The following is a 24,237-nucleotide window of genomic DNA, read 5'->3' as shown; positions in this document are numbered from 1 at the left end:
TCTCTCACAAAAGCACACGAAAAAAAAATTAATACAGAGGGAAAGAGCATGAGAAAGTCAGTGGGAATTATGGGGAAGATCATGTCATTATCAGGCATTGGTGGGGCATGATGTCAGGAGCAGGACAGGAGCAGTGTGTTGAGACATATGCATGGCATGGTAGGGAAGAGGCTTGGAAACTAGCATTACACACACACACACACACACACACACACACACACACACACACGCACACACACATATGGCTTTATACCATCTCTCATCATCAAAGCCTCAAAGCTCATTCGTTTGCTAAATTCTTTATCCTATGAAAGCTATGAAATCCAGATATGGGAAGCTGGATGTGAAGCTGTGAGTGAGAAGGAGATTAGTCTCAGAATGATAGTCTCGTCTCAAAGGGGGGAAAAGCCCAGAAACCCTTATACAGTGTTTTAGAAACACCAGCGCTCCACAGCTTGCACGATGCTTTAAGTATAAGACCTGTCTCCTTTGATATGGCGTTCGGCATGTGTTATGAGCGGCTGAAAACGATGCGCTCCCTGTGTAATGTGCTCAGTTAAAATAAGCAGAGAAAGAGTGCAAATAAATCGTGTAGGAAACAAATCCTGGCGTGGATTTTCTTTCCTTTTACTCGTTCTCGTCCTCTTTCTCTTACGTTCTGAATTCTTTTCACTACAGGTCCAATTACTAGTAGCTGAGTATAAGGCTGCACAGTTGGCCATCACTCAGCGCTGTAAAGAGATAAGTGAGCTCTTGCTGGTGCATGTGGACGGCAAGACAGTGTACAGCGATCTGGAGTTTGAGAAGGTCCAAGTGGAACATCAGCAAAGCCAGCTGCGCCGACTCCAAACTGCATACAAAGATATTGTGGACATCATGAGCAAGATCTACGAGACGTTTCGCAACGATGGGCCAAATGTAAGCGTCGGTTTGTGATTTTAGTCATTTATGGAGTTCCACCTGGGTGTTAATGCATACCAAGAACAAGTGCTTGACTCATCCAGCTTATAAGTGTGTGCATGTATTAGCCAGCAGATGGTAAAGTGTAAATGTGTATGTTTGTGTGGTGTATATGTTTTCAGGTGCAGCAACATTGGGTGACGTACACCGACAAGATGGACCTTATGGTAGAAGAGGCTTTGCGTCTGAACGTTAAGTGCTCCTTACAGGCACTTTCTAAAGCAATAAATGGAGACAGCAAGACTTCCCCCGACCCTCTGTTCAGACTACAGGTGGTTCTGCAGCAAGATACAGCCGGGTCTAGTGAACAGGTAAAAAAAAAAAAAAAAAAAGATTTCTGCACATACAAAATACACCCATAAACACAACGTTCACTTACATAAAGTTTTATTTGCGAAATATTTTCGAAAGACACGAGATCTGTGGATGCACAGTTTTTATTTCATTATTAAATTAATGTATAATGCATAACATCTTTGAACACAAGATTCGTTCTATGCGCTGAAATACATCCGCTGGTAAGGAAATCACACAGCCACAGAATAATAAGACACTAATTTGAAGTCAAATTTTTTAGTTCATTTTTAAATTCACGTCAGAAAATGTTTCCATTCATTCTTAATTGCCAAGTTTTGCGTCATTCATTTTGTAGTCTCTAAATTAATTTCTTACACTATATGAACAAAAGTATTGGGACACCTGACTTTCCCAGCCAAATGTAGTTGTTTTCCAAACTGTTATCGCAAAGCCAAAGGCACACCATTGTCCAGCGTGTCTTTGGATGCAGTAGGCAATTCCCCTGTGCACAAAGCAAACTCCATGAAGTTATGCTTTGCAGGGGATGGAAGATCTCCTGCTATAGAGCTCTGACCTCAACCCTATTGAACACCTTTGAGATGAATGTGAACGCTGACTGCACCCCAGTCCTCCTGACTTCACCCTACATCAGTACCTGACTTTACTAACACCCTTGTGTCTGAAAATCTAGTGGAACATCTTCCCAGAAGAGTGGAGGGAATTACGTGGAAATGTTGAAAGCACTGCTCAAACAGCACGTACAGTACTCATGACTAGGTGTCCGCAAACTTTTGGCAATATAGTGTACAATGTATTCCGTTCCCAGGATTTGTTTGAGTTAGAAAATTAATGTTGCTATTAGCAAAAATCATCTTGTCACAAAAGAGAATAACATCCACTGACAAATAGTGAATATAAACCATAGTAGTATTAGGATTTGTCACCTTTTTTTTTTTTGTACTTCAGAATATCTTTTTTTTTTTTTTTTGAACAGTTGAATTGCATTTAGAAAACAGGCAAAGATAGTGCAGGATAGCTTCATGAAGAGGCAACATTTAAAGGCCATCACAAATATAGAGAATATTCTCGTTTAATTTTGATAGAATGCTTTTATTACGCTATCACTGCAGCACCTGCTAATAGATATGTGAGATATACTAGATGACTTATTCACTTACCCATGTACAACAACACACCCACATTTTTAGCTTATACAAGCTGATGTAAACACTTTGGGGGAATATCTATCTATCTATCTATCTATCTATCTATCTATCTATCTATCTATCTATCTATCTATCTATCTATCTATCTATCTGTCTGTCTGTCTGTCTGTCTGTCTGTCTGTCTGTCTGTCTGTCTGTCTGTCTGTCTGTCTGTCTGTCTGTCTGTCTGTGTATATATATATATATATATATAGTGTATTTATGGACACATACATTTATACATACATTATATATAATAAATCTTGCTCAGGGTCATCATGTTGCGTGATAGCAGACCAGATTCATACATGCAGATGTGCTAGTCGTAGTTTACACACAAGGCTACACAGTCTTCTATCATCGTTTGTGTATGTGTGTGTTCCATCTCCAGGTGGACTTCTCCCCAACTCTGCCAAAGCTGGCTCAGACGGTAAACAGCATCGGCTCTCAGCTCTTCAACACGGTTTCAGGCTTCAAGCGGTTGCCTGACCTCCTCACACGCACGCGCTCCCAAAGAAAACCTACTCACCTAATAATTGGTAAATCCTCTGTGATTCTTTCTTTTCAGTTCCTGTGCTGTGCAATGACCTTCCTGTTCATCCATCCCCTCCTGTTAAACCACACATTCTGGCTTGAACATAAACGTGGACTAGAACTGAGCATTTCTTCATTTCATTTAGGTTCAGGTTTTCAGTCTCCCTTTCACCCTCATTAGTCCTCGGTTTCTTGGCTTCTCTTTCCCTCGTTTTTATGTCTTTCCTCGTTTAATTGTGTGCATTAAAATTTACCAGGCTCTCTGCATTAAGCGTCTTATTAGGATGGACCCTACATCTAATTGCCATCATGTAGAGCACAGGATAAAGAGATCTTTTTAACCCTGTACGAGGTTACGCAAGGGTGTTTTCACACTCGCATTTGCACCGTCAGTTCAGTATGCGTATGTGTGAACTACTCTTTTCTTTTTTTTTTTTTTTTTTTTTTTTTGGCGGAAAGACTCTAGCATTTGGACCTTAAATGTTGCGCTGAGCGAGAATGCAAAATCTTGTTTAATGCGATATGTAAATTTTTTTTTCCTTCTTCCTTTACAGAGCAGGATGAAGAGATCTGTAAGATTCAAACTGCAATAGCTGGAGGTATGACTGTAAATGCTACACACCTGCAGGCCTATCTGAAGAACTGGCATAAGCATCGTGAGATCTGGGAGATCAAGAAAGACCCCTTCATTCAACGATATGAAAACCTCAACCCTTCCGTGTCAACTTTCGATTCTGACATAGCAAGGTATTCATTCTTTAACGCGCTCTTCATTTGGCTCGCTTCTTCACGTTCCTTCGTGTTCTGACCGCTTTTGCCATGATATTAGCATAAATGAGGTTATTGCAGATCCTTTATTATTCTGAAGCCCATTGGACATAATCGCAAACACCATTCTACACAATTTTATTTCCTATTTTGGCCAGATCGAGCATCGCTATGCAAAATGAACAATTATGTCAAATACCTGCTTAGGTTCCCTGGTGGTCTAGTGGTTAGCATGCAGCGCTCTCACCAGCCATTAGGGTTGCACAAGCCAGTGCACTCTTAATGCCGGTCCCAAGCCCGGATAAATGGGGAGGGTTGCGTTAGGAAGGGCATCCAGCGTAAAAACGTGTGCCAAATCAAACATGCGGATCATGAATACGGATGATCCGCTGTGGCGACCCCTAATGGGAGAAGCCGAATAAAAGATGTCAAATACCTGCTTGGATAAATAGAAATGTCCTTCTTCGAAATAATGATTTAAAACAAATTCTTATGTTGGGTGCTGAGGTTTTTTTTTTTTATACTATTTTTTTTTGGCATTAGGGTCTCAAAACCGTTGGATTCGAGGTTATCCCTTTATAACCAATGCCTCTAAAGCGGCTATATCCTACCCAAAATAATACATTTGCTAGCTCGACATGACGCTGAGAAACTAGTGCAAGCTTTCATTCATTCTAAATTCCAGACAAATGTTGCATGTTGCTGTCTGCCTGCTCGTGTGAGGAAGCTGCTGCTCCTGGTTGAGAATGCAGCAACCTGTTTCCTTCTCAGAAAAAAACAATTCATTCCACATTACCCCAGTCTTACTCAGGCTACCTTGGCTGCCTGTAAAGTTCTCCATTGACTGCACAGTCATGCTTTTGTTTCAAGCTCGGAGTGGTCTTCTATAAACCATGAGCATTAGTCACAGCACAACCTGCACTACCCTCATGTTCAAAAATTGTATACTCGTTCTTTATATTGACAATATTTGTAAAAAAAAAAAAAAAAAGAATATTTCCGCAATACTGTCGTATAGACGTTTTTCTAACGTCACACCCTTTTATGTAGATCATTGCCATATCAATGTTGTGTGTATTAAGGCTAGAGGCCTTTAATGACTGAGCTCAGCACATCAATAAGGTGCGTGCATGTTTGTGTTGTGAAGCACAAACTTAACGGGCATGCCCAGGCATTCATTGCCTTCATGCAGTCAGGTCTACGTTGTCTTCGTTGATGTAGTTTTTTGCCCTTTAAAAGTAATCAATGTTATGAAAAATTGTGCTCAGGGCTCCTTCACGGAGTCAAACACAATGTCAATATGGTATTTTTAGGGATCTGCTTTCTCTTGCCTATTGAGTTCCTAACTTGATAATCAATTTTAAACCATTTATTATTACTATTTGTAATTATTTATTACAGTCAAACAGTTTTCTGTGACTTTATAAATGTGTGTGTGTGTGTGTGTGTGTGTGTGTGTGTGTGTGTGTGTGTGTGTGTGTGTGTGTGTGTGTGTGTGTGTGTGTGTGTGAGAATGTGTATTGGTGCAACTGATCACAAAACTCACAGATCGGATCATTTTTCAGATCAGCAAAAAAAGTGGAGGTGATAAATATAATTCGCTTTCCATTTATTATAAGCAAGGTTTCAGCAAGGACATTTTGAATGATGCAGGAGGCTTTTCAAGTTCTTCTGCTCCTGCGCTAGCCCTTGTTGTTGACGGTTTAACATGTCCGGTCCACGTGAACACATGAGCGCTCTGTGTAGTTAGATAATGACTTAAAAAGCAATATTGGCAGGGGTCTTTTATTGTGCGATCGTACAAAAAATGAGCGATTAATCCGCGGTTAAACTCACAATGCTGAACTATACGGATCAGGGATCAGCCGCGATCCATTGCATCTCTGAGATATATATATATATATATATATATATATATATATATATATATATATATATATATATATATATATATATGGCATTAGCCTGTTTGAAGATTTTTTCAATTTTACAAACTGCGTATACAGCATACGGGTTAAAATAGCAACTAAATATAACAAAATATAATTTCAAATTGTGTCTAAAAGTCATGTTTTGGTTACTTGCATTAAACACGAGTCATGGGGACGTTATCTGTAACGAGGGTTACAGGCGTGTTTAACTCACACTGTCAAAACACCTCTTTGTGCTTGTCTTTAACACAAGTACACTCATTTATCTGGAGACCTTGTACATGGTTTGTTTTAGTGGGGGCAGGTAGTGGTGGGAGGCTTAAGCATAAGACACGATAGACAGTGCTGTTAATTAAAATAATGCACGTGGGGAAAGGGTATGATGCATGTGTTGCTACACCCTCAAAGCCCATTATTTTTGTATGTGTGGATTGTGTTATTCTGCTTTATACCACAGCCATATGGGAAATACTGCAGTGTTTAATTTATTACCATACGAAATGTCACACATTTTAATGGTTTATACTTGGATCTGGAACGTCTGAGAGACAAATGAGTTCCTGTTCTCAATTATGTTATAGCTGTGATAAACTAGCATCTCTCTCTCTCGCTCTCGCTCTCTCTCTCTCTCTCTCTCTCTCTCTCTCTCTCTCTCTCTCTCTCTCTCGCAAAAGAAAAAAAAAAAAAATGAGAATGATTTTACTGAGAAACCGAAAAGCATACACTGTATCCTGAATACTTTCCTGTGCTGATAAACTTTGCAAAGCTTTGCGACTGTTACAAAGTGCTTACAACCTGTAAATCTATTAAGTAAATGTTTTATAACAAAAAAAAAAGAAAAAAAGATAATTTTTACTTCCTTGTTTTATTTGAAATCTTGTGTGTGTACAGTACAAGTTGTAACTATACAATTAACATTGAAATTAACAAATAAACATTCACATGTCCATGAACATATATGAATATAATGCAACCTTTTTGACCAATTATATTCAAGCGTTTAGATGCACTGTGAAACAATAGACAGATTAAACTGCTGCACATGAGGTGCTCATACTGATATAAAGCTGTTTTTGTTTACTTTATTTTTATTGATCTGCGTTCTGGTTGTGAGTAAATCCATTGTGCAAATTGTCTACATTAGAATGTTATAAACATTCAGTATGACATAATTTGCTTATGTAAACTGAAACTGTATTTACCCACTGGAATCAAAAGATTATCATAAATTTCAGCACAACACACATCTTTGATATCGGTGTGCTTTTTTTTTAATGCTGCCGTCAGTCATTAACGCCTCTGAACCTCATCACACATTTCGCTTCTATTTTCTCTCACTTTTTGCCTCTTTTTTTCTTTTCAGGTACGCAGAGGTGGCAAATAACGTGCAGAAGGAGGAAACTGCGCTGAGTGTGCAGTTTGTGTTGCTGGACTGCTCCCCACTGAAGTTCTCTCTGCTGCAGCACTGTAATGAGTGGCAGAACAAATTTACCCAGCTACTCAGCCTCACGGCTATCACCAGCCTCAAAGAGCTGCACTGCTACCTTCAAGACAGTGCACAAAGGTGTGTTTTAGGGCTGTTTTTTTTTATCGATGTTCTAGGAGTTTTTTTTTTTCGATATGTCGATAATTTCAAAACAGCAACTAATAATAGTCATTAACTATATTGGCAAAAGTTTTTGAGGCACTGGTCATATTCCACATTTAGTCCCAATTTGCTCTTATAATTCCCTCCACTCTTCTGGTTCCACAAGGTTCCGCTCGTGAACATTTGTGTCCATCAGACACAAGGGTGTTAGTAAAGTCAGGTACTGGTGTAGGGTAAAGTGAGGAGGCCTGGGGTGCAGTCAGCATTCACATTCATCCCAAAGGTGTTCAGTGGGGTTGAGGTCAGAGCTCCATAGCAGAAGATCTTCCACTCCAACCCATGCAAAGCAGACCTTCATAGGACCTTCAGTTTTCAACTGTTATTGAAAAGCTGAAGGCACACAGTTGAACACACTCTGTTCAACTGTGTGCCTTCAGCTTTTCAATAACAGTTTGGGAAAGAACCACATGTGGGTGGGAAAGTCAGGTGTCCCAATACTTTTGTCCATATGTCGTATCAATGCGGGATAATTCTAGTGAATTCTAGTGAAAACGCAAAAGACATTAACATTCGTGTGTTTGTGTGTTCAGGCTCTCCAAGGCTCCTCAGACTCTGGATGAGCTGGTGGACGGTCTGAAGTTGCTGGAGACCTTGCGTGAGGATTTAAGTAAAACAGAGAGCAAGATTCATCCCATTCAAGATCAGTTTGCTGTCTTGGAGAAATACGAGGTCCCGGTGGAACCTGAAGTAAGAGTCATATACAGAAATAGTGACAGCACACATTTATATACAGTATTTAAAGCATGATCCTCGCGGATTCTGACTTTATTTTTCATCAATGGTGGTGTTTTTTGACCTCATCCTCTCTCTTTCAATCTTTGCAGATTCAGCAGATGATGGATGGTGTAAATGGTAAATGGGAGTGGTTCCAGCAGGTTCTCATTGACAGCGAAGTCATGTTGAATGAGCATAAGGAAAAGTTCAAGAGCAATTTTATCATTTCTGCTGGGGACTTCAAAAAAAAGACACAGTCTATTGTGCAAGATTTTAAGAAGACAGGTACTGTAACACACACACACACACACACACACACACACACATATACACACCACTTTACGTTACATGATAAGGAACACAATCAACAAGAGGCTGATGTGAGGCAGTTTGAAGCTCATCATGAAGTGCTTTATTCCTCTTATACTTCCACTATTTGCCAACGCTTTTTCATTTGTTTATAAATACTCTTGTGGCTGTTCTCACTTGTAGCAGCACCAGAAAACATCTGGCAACACAGTCAGAGCTGCTTTCGGAAACATAGAAAAATAAGAAACACCTTCTGATCTGTTACATTGGGGAATTTGACAGTGCTATGTCATAAAACCACATTTTGATACCTCTGATTTTATTGATCGTTTTCTTGAAACCGATGTGTATCACGGCATGATCGGTTGCAGTATTGTTATCGCATCTTACAGGCTTAACAGAGCAAATGCAAATTTTCCGATCCAGGCATTTAAAAGTGGATACTGTGTGGCCAGATGAAAGACGAGCATGTTGCTGAGGTTATGTTTACCGTGCTGAGAGAGGCACGTAGAGCTGGTTGGTGGTCAGCACCAACCGAAGCCTCCCACCGAGTGTCCCATATCTACGCAAGCCTCCACAGCTCTAGGTCACCTCTCTACATGAGTCCCATGCCATTCACCCTCCTGCAGACGCAAAAAGAGTTCTCCAGAGCATAATTAAGCACGGTGTAATTCTTCACACTCCCCCCCCCCCCCCCCCAACACACACACACACCCCCCCCACACACACACACTTTTTCTCCTTCGCCCACTTTTCATTTTCCCGAGTCTCATTTGGTTTTCTCCTTCGCTCGCGCGCTCTCTCTCTCTCCGAACGCCGTATGCCGATTTGCTCCCTCATTTCACATTCTGCACGCGTTTTCCCCACCTCCTTCATTCCTCGTTCGTCTACTATTGTTTATCTCCTATTTGTTCTCCGCATCCATTAAAATAAGATTGAAAAGTTTCTCTTTTTCCTCCACTCATGTTCACTGCTTTTTTTCTTTTTTTTTCTTTTGGACTAACAACAAAGATATACTGTGACAAAAGAGTATCAAAGAGGACAAAGCTCTTGTCCTACTTTTCTTCCCTTGTGTTATCCTTCTCGTTGATTTCTCTCTTTCACCTTTCGCACCCCTGCCTCCTTTCCCCCTAGTTTTTTTTTTTTTTTTTTTTGCTTGCATGTGCATGACCGTAGATAGCCGTGTGCAGTCGGCTGGTTTCTCCATACTTGCCGATTTGTCTTTATCTGTAAAGTTTGCCTTTCAGAAACAAACACGGTTTCGGAAAAACCCTTGCCATCGCAAACACAGTCGACTTTCACCCACATTATTTCCCACACCTTCTTTCTGTTCCACATTCGAATGGAAGCTGTAACTTATTGAGGACGATTTGATTGGATTGTTCTGGAAAACAATGGCTGACTCCAGCAGGTTAATGAGGCCAGGAAGCAGCTTTGTGCCCAGTGAAATTAGCATTCCAGACAGAACCACCGCTTCCAAAAAAAATATCATGCTGGCCAGCACTCACTGCACAAATCCTGTGAAGGTGCCTCCCCGATCTCCCCCAGATATCTTCACAGATTAACTTCCTGTTTACGGGGAAAAAATTATTGTGCATGCGGCATTTAATACAGCGCATTTGACTTTTTCTTTAAACCAAACTCGGATGTCCCACACAACATGAACAGCAGTTCGAGGAACAAAGAATCCGATGCTACTTACAAACAACTGCGTGTGTGCGTGCACATGTGCATAAACAATGAATTAGTGTGTCTTTCAGTCCTGTGAAGAGTTATGAAGTGATGAGTGATGTTAGATCAAATAAGCTTTCATACACACAATCAAACACTCAAACACACATTTGATTTATGAATCTTTTGAGAATATTCCTTTGACATAATTATTAATACAACTTTTTTAATGCTATGCTTTAATACCCAACACACACACACACACACACACACACACACACACACCTCACAGGTAATCATTTTGTCATTTCATAATGGCTTTTGTGTTAAATTTGAAAAGTGTGTATTTCACCCAAAAGCTATTCTCTCATAGATTTGAGTATTTTTGTAAATCCTTTTCTGGTAATTAATTCTGCCTCTCTGTCTGTCTGATTTTCTGTGTGTGTGTGTGTGTGTGTGTGTGTGTGTGTGTGTGTGTGTGTGTGTGTGTGTGTGTGTGTGTGTGTGTGTGTCTGTGTGTCTGTGTGTGTGTGTGTGTGTGTGTGTGTGTGTGTGTGTGTGTGTGTGTGTGTCTGTGTGTGTGTGTGTCTGTGTGTCTGTGTGTGTGTGTGTGTGTGTGTGTGTGTGTGTGGATATAGGTCCGTTTGGCAGTAATGCAAGCTCAGGAGAAGCCCTTGAGTATGTCTCATCACTGAAAGCCCAGCTGGAATCTTTGAAGGAAGAAGAAAGCACAATATGCCGTGGCCTTGGCGTCTTTTTGATCGATCAACCCGCTTCCAAAGACATACAGAGCTTGGAAAAGGTGTCTATTAATTGCAATTACTAACTTACCAGGACGCTCATTACAGCTTGTTAGACACAATCTTCTACACCGCTGTATAAAAGTACTAGGTACCTGCAAAAAAGAAATAAAAGAGTGACAAAAATCAGACTGTGTCGTAGTCTTCCACAGAAATGCTGTAAAGAAAATGTGTTTCTATTATTTAGACTATTTAGAAATTCCCATAACCCATAAACTAAACAAAGTCATTATTTGCTATGACAGCCCTTTGTCTAAAAAATGCATCAGTAGAAACCAGTACACTTTGTACAGTTTTATGAGGAAATTGGATAGGGAGTTTTTCTAAGCGTTTTAGAGAAACTGCGGCTGTTCTTCTGCACACTTTGTCACACTGGCTTCAGTATGTGCAGGTAATCCCTGACAGCCAGTTTCCTTCATGTCTAAAAAGGGGTCTATTACATAATTTTACCTTCTTTACTTACATACAAAAATAAGTAGGGAATCTAAATATTTTACTGAACAATGCAGAGGTCATTATTAAACATTTAAGACAAAATTCCTATTAGAAAACAAATGTTTTGTACAATCCTGTAGTGCTTTGTAACGTCTCAAGGACATTAATAAGACTAGTTAATAGGGTAGTTTTGGTTTGGGCAAAAATGTGTATGAAGGAATATTTCAGCATGTTCCATTGTTTCGTTCTTGATATTCATAGTAGTGGTAGAACCTTGTGTGTTCTTATTTGCATTTTGATTTGTGTGTGTGTGTATGTTTGTGTGTAGGACCTAGCTGACCTGCAGCAGGTGTGGGAGATCACTGACCAATGGGAAACCCATTGGAATGAATGGAAGTCTGAACAGTTCGATACTCTTAAGACTGAAAATATGGAAATCACAGCTCATACCATGCTTAAGAAACTCCACATGCTTAGTAGAGACCTTAAGGTAGGTTTCCATTCATCTAATTTGAACTTATTCTACATTCATACTGTACATTAAGATCCACTTAGATTTCCTGTATTGTTTATGTCCATAAACTTTACTTACTCCTGTTCAGCTTCCATACACATTTCCTTTATCAGTTTGACCAAAGTGCTTTTAAAGGCCCCTTCCCTTATACACACTTCACACTCTGTCTAATGCTTGATATACACGCTTTTGTTTAGCTAATTATCCTCTAAAGCTAATTTAGTTTCACTTCTCAGTAACTTCGATGTCATTAGACTGTCATTAGCTTTAAGCAGATTAGAAACACCTGCATGATTGAGGCCCCCTGGGTGCACTTTTCAACTGACTGGGGATCAGTGGATCATGGTGCATTGCTCAGCTCTTAATGATTTAGCCTGCGGTGGGATAGTGATGATTAAAGTGTTTGTGAAGAGACTGATGGTGTTGTGTGAGCGGGGTTTTGATGTACTGTTTTATAGTAAAGTTCACCGTTGCTGTGTCACTGTAGGATAAACAATGGGACATCCTGGAGTTCTCCAAGAACAAGATCGAGCAATTCAAAAGAACCATTCCGCTCATCTTACACCTGAAAAATCCAGCTATGAGAGAGAGGTAAGCCTTCCAGATGAATCACCCGGGCACACACATACCCCAAGGGCTGTCAGAACAAATTTCACAGTATCATTTTATTCGGTTTTTTTTATTATTATTATTCGTCATTTAAATATTAGAGGGCAAACTAAAATAATTTTCAGATGTTATGGCTCTTAATCATTTGAGGTCGGTTTATTAAATTGTATATTTCTTAAATTTTATTAAATTACCCTTGTTACACAAATGACATTCATTTATTGAGACCGAACTCAGCTTTAGAATTTAATATATATTTAATTAAATAATAATAAAAAAAAAATTATATAGATAGATAGATAGATAGATAGATAGATAGATAGATAGATAGATAGATAGATAGATAGATAGATAGATAGATAGATAGATAGATAGATAGATAGAACCCAGTTTATATATTTTACAAAAAAAAAATTCATCACCTTGTTGTATCGTCAGTTTATTTGTACAAGTATGAAATTCACATATTGTCTTGTTTTAAAGGTTTGTTTTGTACGTTGTTTACTTTTAATAGGCATATTTGGGCTAAAACCTCAAATGGCATTTTGTCCAGCATGTAGTAAATTACATAGTTGCTATTATGTTATACCCTGTGTAGGGAGCATATTAAGTCAATAGGAAGTTATTTAGGGTTTGATTAAAAAAACAAAACAAGTAGGTAGTATGATTGTGCAATGGTTTATTATTTGCATGACCTTGTTCTGATGCTTCATTTATGGAGAATAGAAAACAAAGCCCTGCTGCTCATGTCTGTTATTCATGTCTGTAATTTTTGAAGGACTTTATTCGCTCTTAAACACAGTAAGGTGACAGCATTATCATCTTAAGAGAGCCACATTTTCCTCACTTTGAGTTATGTAAGTTCCACTGCAGCCATGTTACCTGCTGTGTGTGCAAGAATCCATTTATACTCCATCTGTGCAAAGAATTGACTCTCAAAGCTTCTGTTCGGGGGTCAGTTATAAAGTTGAGGCCTGGGTGGATTGAACCGTTACTGAATCACTTGACCCCATTAGTAGTTCCTACTTCTCTCCATCCGAGCGCAAGTTTCTCTGGCTTCATATCTATAAAGATAAAATGAAACATTTTCTTCCATTGACACATTTATCCCAAAATTGATTATTATTTATATATTTTTTTGCATTGAATCCTGTCATACTTCCTGTTGGCTCTGAGACTGGCAGTGGCATTACCAAAACAACACCCTATCCAGCCCAAACAGGCCTGTTTTGACAGTCCCTACAGAGACAGCCTCGACAGGCACAGATCTCTTCTGATAGCAGGCAGCTAATAACCACTGATGTAACACTCTGCAAGATGCTTCCTAATATTCCCCGCTAGCCTACTGTGCACACAGGGGAAATGTGTGATTGTTTTGATTCAGAATTTGAAAAAAAAAAGACATGGGAGCCTGTTTTGTCTTGGAATCTCTTTTTTTAAAATACGATAGCAGCCAGATGTGCCGAATGATTGTTATATCTTCTGTGGAAGTCGTACTTTTATGACTTGTCATTTGTAACATGGGATGTGTCACTCGTGCAACTGTGAAACACTCATCCAATGTTGTTGTTCTTTCATGCTTCAAGTCATCATGGTGCTTATCTAGTCCTGACAAAACACATTTCCTCGCTCTCTTTTTCTTTCTGCATTTAAGGGAAATTCACATTTGATTGCTTCTACTGACTAAATTGATTGATATTTCTTTTGCTTAATGCAGAAAACCTTGTTTTTTATGGAAGGATGTTCCGTACAATTTTTAAAAGGAATCGCAAACTGTATTTGCAAATTGCGTTTTCCACACGCGGACAAGTAAATTGTGACATAATCCAAACGCATTCGCAAATCCTGCATTACCGTTTGCGTTTTCGCCATTACATTTCGCCAAACCATTTACAGCTGTATTTCCCGTGTCTTACTAGTTATGACCGTGTTATATTTATATAGCAATAATAATGATTATGTTTGCTTTTTTACTTTCTCTGCGTTGTGTGTGTATCCTGCCAAAACCCAAAAGGAATTCCTTTTGCATTTGCATTTCCGATGCCTCGCACAGAAATCTGTCATTCAGGTGTCAGGGGTGGGGCTATATTATTGGGTTTGTATTGTTTGTATGGCGGGTTTGTATTGTGAAGTGATGTCACTCACAGTCGACTACCAGCAGGGGAAATGCCGGTAATAGAGGATTTTCCAGAATGTTTTGAACAACGGAGGTAATCGGTGAAATTGTAGAAGACATTATGATGTTAAGTTAAGTTTGACAGTTCATACTCTACATGTATTAAGTTATATACAGTTTTTATAAATGTATAAGCAATTGACCCTATGAAAAGAGCTTGATTGACAGGCGTTCTTTTCATGGCGGCATGGCTTGTCGGACATAGCAACGGTAACTAAGGAGGGCGGGTTCTTCGACTGGTTCCGCAAAGTCGTCTATTATTGGCATTTCCACTGTTGGCCATCGACTGTGAGTGACATCACTTCCCAATACAAACACATCCAATAATATAGCCCCACCCCTGACACTTGATTGACAGTTTTTAGTGCATGGCATCGGAAATGCAAATGCAAAACCGCGCAAGACTTTGGACATTCAAAGAAAGCATACACCACGCAGAGAAAGTGAAAAAGCAAACGTGGTAATTAATATTGCTATTTAAATATGACAAGGTCATAACTCGTAAGACACGGGAAATACAAAGCAAATGGACTTTGCTTTTTACTGGCAGTCACTGTGCCTTTGTGAAAGCGAAAACAGTAATGCAAGATGCGTTTAGATTATGTCACAATTTATGCGTTCACATGGAAAACGCAACTGCAAATACAGTTTGCGATTCCTTTTGAAAATTGCCCGGAACATCCTTCCATAGTTTTAACCTCAGCTTTCATCAAATATAAAAAGTATTAAGAGTGAAACTGCACATAAGTGATTTTTTTTAAGGCTGCAGCTGAGTGGTAGAGCTTATGCTTTGTATGTATGAGCTCCTGGGATCAGTCTTCAGCATCTCCAAGGCAGTCAATAAAATAAAATACAATACAATACAATAAAATAAAATTTTAAAGGCAAGCTACCAAATGTTTTTGCTTATTGTGGGGAAGTGGCAGCTTAGAGGTTAATATGTTGGACTTCTGAAGTTCTGAAGGTTGTAAGTTCAAGTCCCAGCACCACAAAGATGCCACTGTTGGGCTTTTGAGCAAAGCCCTTAACGCTTAACTGCTCAGTTGTATAAATGGGAACTGTAAATGGGTGGCCCATTAAAAATTCCCCATAGAGTGTCGACCACAATATTTAAACACAAGCCTTTAATGGGAACACGTGGACTGCAGAATCAGATCTTAAAATTGTTTTTTTTAAACATTTAGGATCAATAAAAAATAAGCGAATTAGTAGACAGCCAGCACAATAATATAGAAATGAGAATATGCAAGCATTCATTTAAACATCTAGAGGACTAGGCCTTTTTTTGCTTAATTTAATATTACGACTTCCACTCTCATTATTTAGAAGTGTGTAAAAAAGCACCTGTTCCAGCATATTTTCTGCAGGCTAAACTAGCAGAGTGGTGGAAAGCGTGAAGTGGAAAATGTTACTACTGTTGAGTGTTATAGCTCAGACTGGGCAGAAAGCGAAAATATCTGTTCGTTTGTATAACGTGCATCGACAGTAACTTGTGGGCATGATTTAAAGTGGCCACGAGATACTGAGCTGACGTTGTGCGTGCATGTGATTGATGCGTTTTCAATGTACAATTTAGTGCTCTCAATTTTAATTCTTTAACGCTCTATAAAGAAAACTCGCTTGTGGTAATAATAACCTGAAAAAAATAAGCAAGTAAGTGCAAGTTTTTTTGTTTTTTTGTACAGTGACACAATTAATCGTAAACTTTATGTTTATTTCATGCTGCCCTCATGACTTCCCATATTTCTTGAATGCATTTGCAGCCCAAAACATGAATTTAAATAGGTTAAAATATTGTAACTACTACTGTGATTATTGGCGGTTGATTTGGTGCTACTTCATGCTCAGAGAAATGAAATGAGCCACATATATTTGGAGACACATCTTGGTCTTAGGCAGTGTTCACAGAGTGTTCACAATTCCTGTTTAAACGCAGAATCTAAATAACACTGTGCTCAAGTTTAGTCTTAGCATCTAACTTTGTGTGAGCGCAATCCAGTCCAATAATTAATTCAGCAGTCTTTTGCTTAATGTGTCTGCTTCAGGCATTGGTGTCAGATTAAGCACGAAGTGCAGCGCTCCTTTGACCAGAACAGTGTAGAGTTCACGCTGGAAGAGATTGTGGCACTCGGTTTGGATCAACATGCTGAGCGCGTTTGCGAGATCTCTGGAGTTGCCAGCGAAGAGCTTTCCAATGAACAGGTAAAGGAGTACACTTGACCTAGAGCATTGTTTCACAGAATCTCTTCTGCCTGTGTGTATGTTTCCACAGTCTGTTCACACCCCAACTCTTTGCTTTTTCATCTGTTTCTCTCTTGAGGTCTGTTCACTTTATTCACACACTTTTTTTTTTCATCCTTCTAACACGCTGTTTACTCACATAACTCTTTGATGATTAAGTTAAGCTTCCATGCTTTTAGCTTCTGCTCTGGGGCTTCTGAAAACCTGAATTCCTGAAGCCCTTTAGACGGTTAAAAGAATGCAAGGTCAGATGTTAGAAGGCAGAGGTTGCAGAGAAAAATGTCAGAGAGACAGCCTCAGTCAGCGAGCTCCTTCAAATGAACCTACGTCGTCACTGGTTTAGTTCAATGTGCAGAGTAGAAGGTTAGAATAAAGATAAGGGGTCGATCAGTACAGTAAAATATTAGGGTCAGCGTTACAATCAGATTTTACAGTTCAGAAGCTGATAAGCGATTGCCCAGAAGGCCTGTGTGTGATGATTGCTGCGTAGTTACCAGCTGAAACGGCTCTCATGGGAATGCAGTTGTCCATGGGGGAAATGAGCCCTGCACTTAATTTCCTGCACATCAGCCCTCGGTGGCCTTGCCGAGAAGAACCACGAGACTCTTCCTCTGACTGCCTGTCAGCCAGGAGACTGTGGGAGGCTTCTTTCTCTCTCCCTCTCCTCCACCTTCTCACTCTCTCGCCGACTTGGGATTCCCAGACGTGCTGCTCTGTGCTCACAGAGGTTACGAAAACACTGTGAGCAGCAGTGGGAGGACGGACATGTTTGAAGAGCCAGGAACCCCCCCCAAAGCATACTACAGTTCACTTAGAAGTCATGTTCAATAGAGAGAGAAAACGAGACAGAGCGAAAAAAAAACCCCACGTCAAGAGGATAAATGGGAAGTGGCACCAGTGCGTTTCTCCACGTGGCCGTTTTTTTTTAGAATGATCTTCCCCCTGATAAAGACAGGACTCCGCTGTTAGTCAGATCGATGGTCTCCTCCTCTCATAAAGTTTCTGAGCCCTTCTTTAGTCTGACGGTTGCCTGCTCAGCTCTGACCTCCGCCCGGTTCAGAAAAGAATGTGGGACGTGCCTTCTTGTGTAAAGATTAATAACAGGGCTTTTGCTAATTCTTGTCTTTTATGCTTTACTTTCCACAGTCACTTGATGGAATCTCTAAGACCTGGCAGGGGTACTCCCTGGACATCGCTCCCCACAAAGACAAAGGTCACCATAGATTAAGGTGAGAAAGGGAAGGTAGAAATTCACAGTTTAAGGGTCAAGAGGACTCGGACACTCGCACGCTCAATAAAAGACTGCTGGGAAAGTTAATGAGATGATTAAAGCTCTCTGAGCTCCTATTCAATCCCAGGGAGATGGACTGTATCTCTCCTGAGGGCTGGATTTAAGGATGTTTATGCTGTAAACTGTAATTAAGAAAAGTTTCCCAGTTTCACGTGTTATCAGCAACTTTCCTCATATTAGTTTAACTACTGTCAGGCTTCCTTAAATGTAAACTGAGCTTGTACTGGCTGGGACTGGCATCAGTAACTAATGATTACGTTAAGTTCCATATTTTGAGATACAACTACCAAAGACATGAATGGACAGAAGCCATATTTTAATTGAAAGTTCTGATTCCTAGTTTGAATGAAAGCGTACCAGTCAAAGGTAAGGGCATGCCATTGAAGGTATTATAAAGGCTTCACTTTAGGTCCATTTATTTTTGAACCAAGAATGTATTTTTTTTTCCCTATTCAAGTAGTCTTCATTTATAAAGCTGTAATAATCAGGAATACAGTTAAGAATTTGTGTAATTTGTTGTCTAGTTTATCTTTATTCATCGTGTTTATCTTCATTATTTTTGCGACTGCTACTAAGTCCATCTGTCTGTCCAAGATTCTCATTAGTGCAGTATCTCTAAGGGGCGCTTCAATGTTTGTATAATTTATTGTTGGAACCAAAGCTGATTAGAGTTTTAAATGGATTCAAACAGGGTCAAGGTCACAGCAAAGTCAAATGTCAGAAATAGCTTTTCTTCAATAGCTTCCTTCCTGTTTGAAGTATAATTGTAGCGAGAAGGACTAGACTCAAGGGTGGCAGGAGCGTCCCTCTTGTCATTGTTGGCATTAAGTTGTATTTGTTGTAAAATAGTAGAAACGCTTCAAACGAAAAAGCTCTTCCTGAGCAGGTGTGGCCACGATTTTGAGCGACAGTGTAGTTAACGTAGGCAGGAATATCAAATGTCACAATCTTTTTGTTTTTGTGTTACTTTAGCAGAAACGGTTCCGGATTCAACTTGTCTCCTGAGTGACTTTTTCTGACCTGCTACTGCTGCAGCAAAAAATGACATCAAATAAAAATACCACTTGCATCACACACACACACACACACACACACACACGCGTGCATAGTCTTCAAATGAGCATTCCATCTATCCAAATAAATTAGGATTTTCGAAAGCCTAACCTTCTAAAGAATACTTTCCACCAAACAATTGCTTCTCAGCACCATGGCCTGAGAGTTTCGATCTGTTGAGTTATTCTTTTTAAAAATCTAACAATCAAAAAAACAGTTAGGGAATACAGTGTAGAGATACTTGTGTGCGCATCTTCAGCCACACACACAGACACGGACACAAGCCAGGCTGCAGTCGCAGTTTGTCTTGTGTACCCAGTAGTTATAGCCCTAGCCCTTCAGCAGCTTTCCCACCTCTTAATTGGAGAGTTGTCCTGATTGACTTTGCCTAATTGATGTATTGAATTATTTTTACCACAGCCTAATTGAACCATAACTTTCATGTGTTCCCAGTCGAAGGGTAATTGGCGGTTTTGTGCAGAGAGGAGAGCTGGACGTCCACAGAGGGCCCATTACTGGCTTCATCAGATGCAGCGTTATGGTGCCTTAATGTGAATATATTAGCTCCAAAGCAGGCCGGCAGCTTAAAAACACTATTTCTCAATATGATGGAGTAGTGTGCTGCAGGGGGGGTGCTGCTACATGCAAGAGCACAGTATTTCATGTGCCATTTTGATATTAGTCTGGGTGACATACCTAGCAGCCCCCCTAGGAATAAGAAAAAAAAACGTAATAGATTTAAGCACTGCAAACTGCACATATGCTCTTACATTTTCCCAACCATTTTGAGTGTTTAAACATTTTGGCCCGTTATAATTTCGGAAATTTTTATGATTATCAGTCAGTTATTAAATCCTAGACATGCTAGACGCAATGGGCAAATAGTACCAACATAGTTATTCATTGGTGCATCATAGCTTTTTTGCCATTCCTGAACTGTTCTAGCAAAGAACCCAAACTGTGCTATATGGTTTGTAATGCAAGCTAAGCAAATTGTATTTGCACAATTCATACACTAAGGTAGCCCACAGTGTCTTACAACGATAAATCAAAAGCTAAGTAATATACAATCAGCATGAAAAATAGGTTGAAAAATAAGGACATGGATCCAGTGTAAAGTTAAATAGACAATACAATAAAAAGGGGAAGTAGTTTGCATTGCTGGCCATGAACGCTGCTTTAAAAGCTTCAGAGTGAAGAAAGCATTTTAACCTTGACTTAAAAATGGCTACATTTGAGACAGATCTCAGGTCTTCTGGAATTTGGCTCCAGTTAGATGTCGCATAATAACAAAATGCAAATGGTCTTGATGCTAGGCACCATTAGTAAATCTGTTCTTATTGATCCAAGAGTCCTCTATGGTTTGTATTTTTAAGTGTGTCTATATGGGATTTAGACATTTTTGGTTCTGGGTTTTTTGATCTCATTCAGAACCAGCCTGCAGAGGATTTACATGTGATTTACATATAAAACATGCATTTGGTGTACAGATGTGAATATCACCACTCCCAGTATTAACAATCTTATTTAGAAAAGCAGACATTATTGAATCAGCTAACAGTTTTTTTTTTAATCATCTTAAATATCACATATACATAAGTATTCCGGCCCTTTGTATCAACACTTTAAATTTAGCTCAGGTGCCTCGCAGTTACAACAATGCGAGAGACATCTTTAATAAAAACCTGTTCCACAGATCTCAGGACTTTAGTCTGGGCTGAAGGTCCACCTTCCTACATGACAACTCCAGGAGTGGCTTAGGGACGACTCTGTGAATGTTCTACAGTGTCCCAGCCAGAGCCCTGACTTGAACCCTATTGAATATCTCTGGAGAGACCTGAAAGTGGCTGTTTACTGAACGCCCCAATCCAACCTGACCGACCTTGAGAGGATTTACCATGGAGAATAGCAGAAAATCCCCCAATTCAGTTGTGTAAAGCTTGTAGCCAAAGATGCTTCAACCTAGTAATGAGTAAAGGCTCTGAATACTTATGTATATTTAATTCAAGTTTATTTCTGTACTGCTTTCACAAAGGGTATTCTCTCAAAGCAGCTGAACATGTTAAATTCCTTTATTTTTCCAATTAAAAACATTTACACATATTGCAGGGTACTGAGTGTACGGTTGTAGTATCAGGCTGTATATACATGCAAATTCGACAAGAAAGAAAACGCAAACATGTAAATGGTTCATGAAAAGGACAACTTAACTTGAAATGTTTTGGCTGACATTTACTCACAATGTTCAGCTTTTCCTGAAAATTCTGTATTGAAAATGGCCTTGTAAGTGTATCTGCAACCAAATCAGTTTCTTCTCCACTGTCAGCCAATGTGGAATAAAAAAACAGCTATTAAATAAACACAAATATATCGGTAGGAGAATGCTAAGGATGGAGCCACCAGGAAGGAGGAAAAGAGGAAGGCCAAGGAGGAGGTAGATGTAGAGGACAGGGGTGTGTGGAGATGGATGATCCGCTGTGGCGATCCCAAATGGGAGAAGTCGAAAGAAGAAGTAGAAATAAGCACAAATATATTTGAGCTTGTGCAGTTCGCTACAGATGCGGTTTGTGAGCTCTGACTAGTGAACTCTCTGTCCATCCATTTAAAGGACAAGAAAATGCTTAAGTTTATTGCACGCCGCTTGATGGCCTCAGAGTCGCAATCTGATTGGTTAAAGCAGCAGCTTCAAGCGACATGTATTTAATGCTACAGGTGCCAGTACTGCTGATTCTGAAGGCTTCACGACCTTTGATGCTGGCAACATTCTAACCTAAATAGACACTACAGAAAGCAGTGCAAGCAAGAAAAACACTGTGAAATTAGGAGACTAGACTATTGTCACATCTCCTTCAGTGTTAGTACAGAGTTAATAGAAAAAAAGGCAGTCCATCTTCACAAAAATTTCAAGAACTTGAATGTATCCCCGAGTAAAGTCTCCAAAATATTTAGAGATTATGATGAAACAGGGAAGGAAGACTAAGAGCTACCTCTGCTGCAGAGGATAAGTTTGAATTACCAGCCTCAGAAACCCCCGGGCATACATGAATGCTCAAGTGAAAGTTCAAGTGGCAGATATATTTTAACGTGCATTGAGGAGACTGCATGAGTCAGGTGTTCATAGTTGAATTGCAGCAAAGAAAGCATCACTAAAAAAAAATAACACTAAAAAAGGAATGGGCATTATATCAGTCTAACGTATGAGTCTAAGGTGAAGGCGTCTTTGTTTGACGTACAGAGGCGGTTCCTGAATTTGTGGTTCCCACTGTGCAGCGTGGCGGAGGAGGTGTGATGGTGTGGAGGTGCTTTGCTGGTGACACTGCTTGGTAATTTAGTCAAAATTGCATTAATAACGCCATTCATACTTGCTGTATGAGATATCGGTCTGTGATTCAGCGCTCCTGTATATTATTGATATGCAGATAAAGGCAGAGCATGATAAAACTGAACACTTGTTCTTGGTTAATATGCAACTCGTGTACCATACAATGTCGCCGAATGGGAAAAGTTGCAATAAGCACAGTAAAGGACCTCAAATATCAACCGAAACACTACTGTACATTTTATTACACAAAAGGGGACAATGAATTATCACATTTTTATCTGAAGGTATGTAAAGTTTAACTGCAGCGGATACTGCGAAATGTTCTTTGGAGGAAAAACAGCAGTTAAGTTATGTATGTACTGCCTGCAGCAGTTTAAAATCAATTTTGCAACTTCCTGGAAGCCAATGTAAGGTTTTTACGATTAGATGTTCCCTTCTCTTGGTTATAGAACTGCAAGCTAAAATATTTGTGTCATTTAAAGAGTACCTTCCGAATCCGAACATCAAACTGCAGTTGAATTTGATGTGAGTTATGCTTGCTTTTAAAAAAACCTTAAACCTACACCTTTGAGACTCAAAACCTGGGAAACCTGGACACATAGGAAGTGACATCATCCTCCCTAAAACAAATGTAATAACCAATGCACAGGTCCACAGGAAAACAAAACAAGATTCTATTATTAAGTCTTTTTGTCTGTGGGGCATTTATTTAAAGACAATCTCTATTTGGAATCATTTAAATGATAATGTTGTCATTTTTGTTGTTTGATTGGGAATTATTAGGGAGTTTCACCCAGGACAAGCTATTCCCAATTATTCAAACAAGCCTGAGAGAAACGGAGAGGAGCGATGAGACTCTGTAAATATACTGCAGCCAAGTACACGCTCGAATCTAATGGAGTCGTTTATACGTCGGAAAAATAGACCCCGGCCACATCCATACTCCGCTCGAAGCGATGTGCATGTGGCACATTAGGAATAAGGTTGATTGAAGGATTGTTTGTATACGATTTTTTGGGGGATTTTTTTTTTTGCTTGTTTTTTTATAACGATGCTATCACCAAGGCAAGAAGAGAGAATGTGTGTAAATATATTTACACAGCCTTTTGTGTGCACTTGTTTGAATTGTACCGTGTGCTGATGTGTGTCTGTGCGGGCTTTTGTTACCTGGTGTATAGGTCTGTGCTCTTGTGTGGTGAGATTAATGAAATGTGTGGGGCGTGCTGATCTTAGAGCCCAAAATGCTGCATCTCTCTCTCTCTCTCTCTCTCTCTCTCTCTCTCTCTCTCTCTCTCTCTCTCTCTCTCTCTCTCTCTCTCTCTCTCTCTCTCTCTCTCTCTCTCTCTCTCTCGCTCTCTGTTTTTTTTTTTCTTGAGCTGTCATCCCCCTGCAGTCACAAAAACCCACCCACGCCCACCTGAGAGAGAGAGAGAGAGAGAGAGAGAGAGAGAGAGAGAGAGAGGAGAGAGAGAGGGAGAGAGGGAGGGACAGGCATGGCTTGCCGTCACACTGACAGGTAGGGAGATGGAGAGAGAAAAAGGAGGCCTAAAAAGAGAGTGAACAGTAGAAGCTTGGAGCTTAAAGTGGTCCCTGTGACACGCCAATCTCCTCTTCTATTTATAGCGGCAGTGCAGCGAGAGGCCGTTCATTCGCTCTCTCCCTTTTTTCCCATGAATCTCTCAGCTTGTTAACACACGGATCCCGTGTAGGAAAAAAAAAAGAGATTCCATCAGTGTTGGCCTTTCTTCTCCTTCACATT

The 24,237-nt window shown here is 39.8% G+C and overlaps 1 protein-coding gene across 1 annotated transcript in view; it reads left to right on the top strand.

Moving 5' to 3' along the window:
• dnah2 (dynein, axonemal, heavy chain 2) overlaps positions 1 to 24,237 on the top strand; it is a 149,480-nt gene that overhangs the window by 42,861 nt on the left and 82,382 nt on the right. The window contains exons 17-28 of the mRNA XM_083541395.1: positions 679 to 918; positions 1,083 to 1,271; positions 2,854 to 3,001; positions 3,551 to 3,743; positions 7,059 to 7,259; positions 7,874 to 8,030; positions 8,168 to 8,342; positions 10,676 to 10,839; positions 11,601 to 11,762; positions 12,274 to 12,377; positions 16,617 to 16,773; positions 17,959 to 18,041. Of these exons, the coding sequence (XP_083397521.1) occupies positions 679 to 918; positions 1,083 to 1,271; positions 2,854 to 3,001; positions 3,551 to 3,743; positions 7,059 to 7,259; positions 7,874 to 8,030; positions 8,168 to 8,342; positions 10,676 to 10,839; positions 11,601 to 11,762; positions 12,274 to 12,377; positions 16,617 to 16,773; positions 17,959 to 18,041 (1,973 nt within the window). The remainder of the gene's footprint in view (positions 1 to 678; positions 919 to 1,082; positions 1,272 to 2,853; positions 3,002 to 3,550; positions 3,744 to 7,058; positions 7,260 to 7,873; positions 8,031 to 8,167; positions 8,343 to 10,675; positions 10,840 to 11,600; positions 11,763 to 12,273; positions 12,378 to 16,616; positions 16,774 to 17,958; positions 18,042 to 24,237) is intronic.

This window comes from Silurus aristotelis (assembly GCF_946808225.1).
Source record: "Silurus aristotelis genome assembly, chromosome: 5".
Taxonomy (NCBI): Eukaryota; Metazoa; Chordata; class Actinopteri; order Siluriformes; family Siluridae; genus Silurus; species Silurus aristotelis.
Note: the sequence above shows the minus strand (reverse complement) of the source record. Positions and strands in the feature narration are given on the sequence as shown.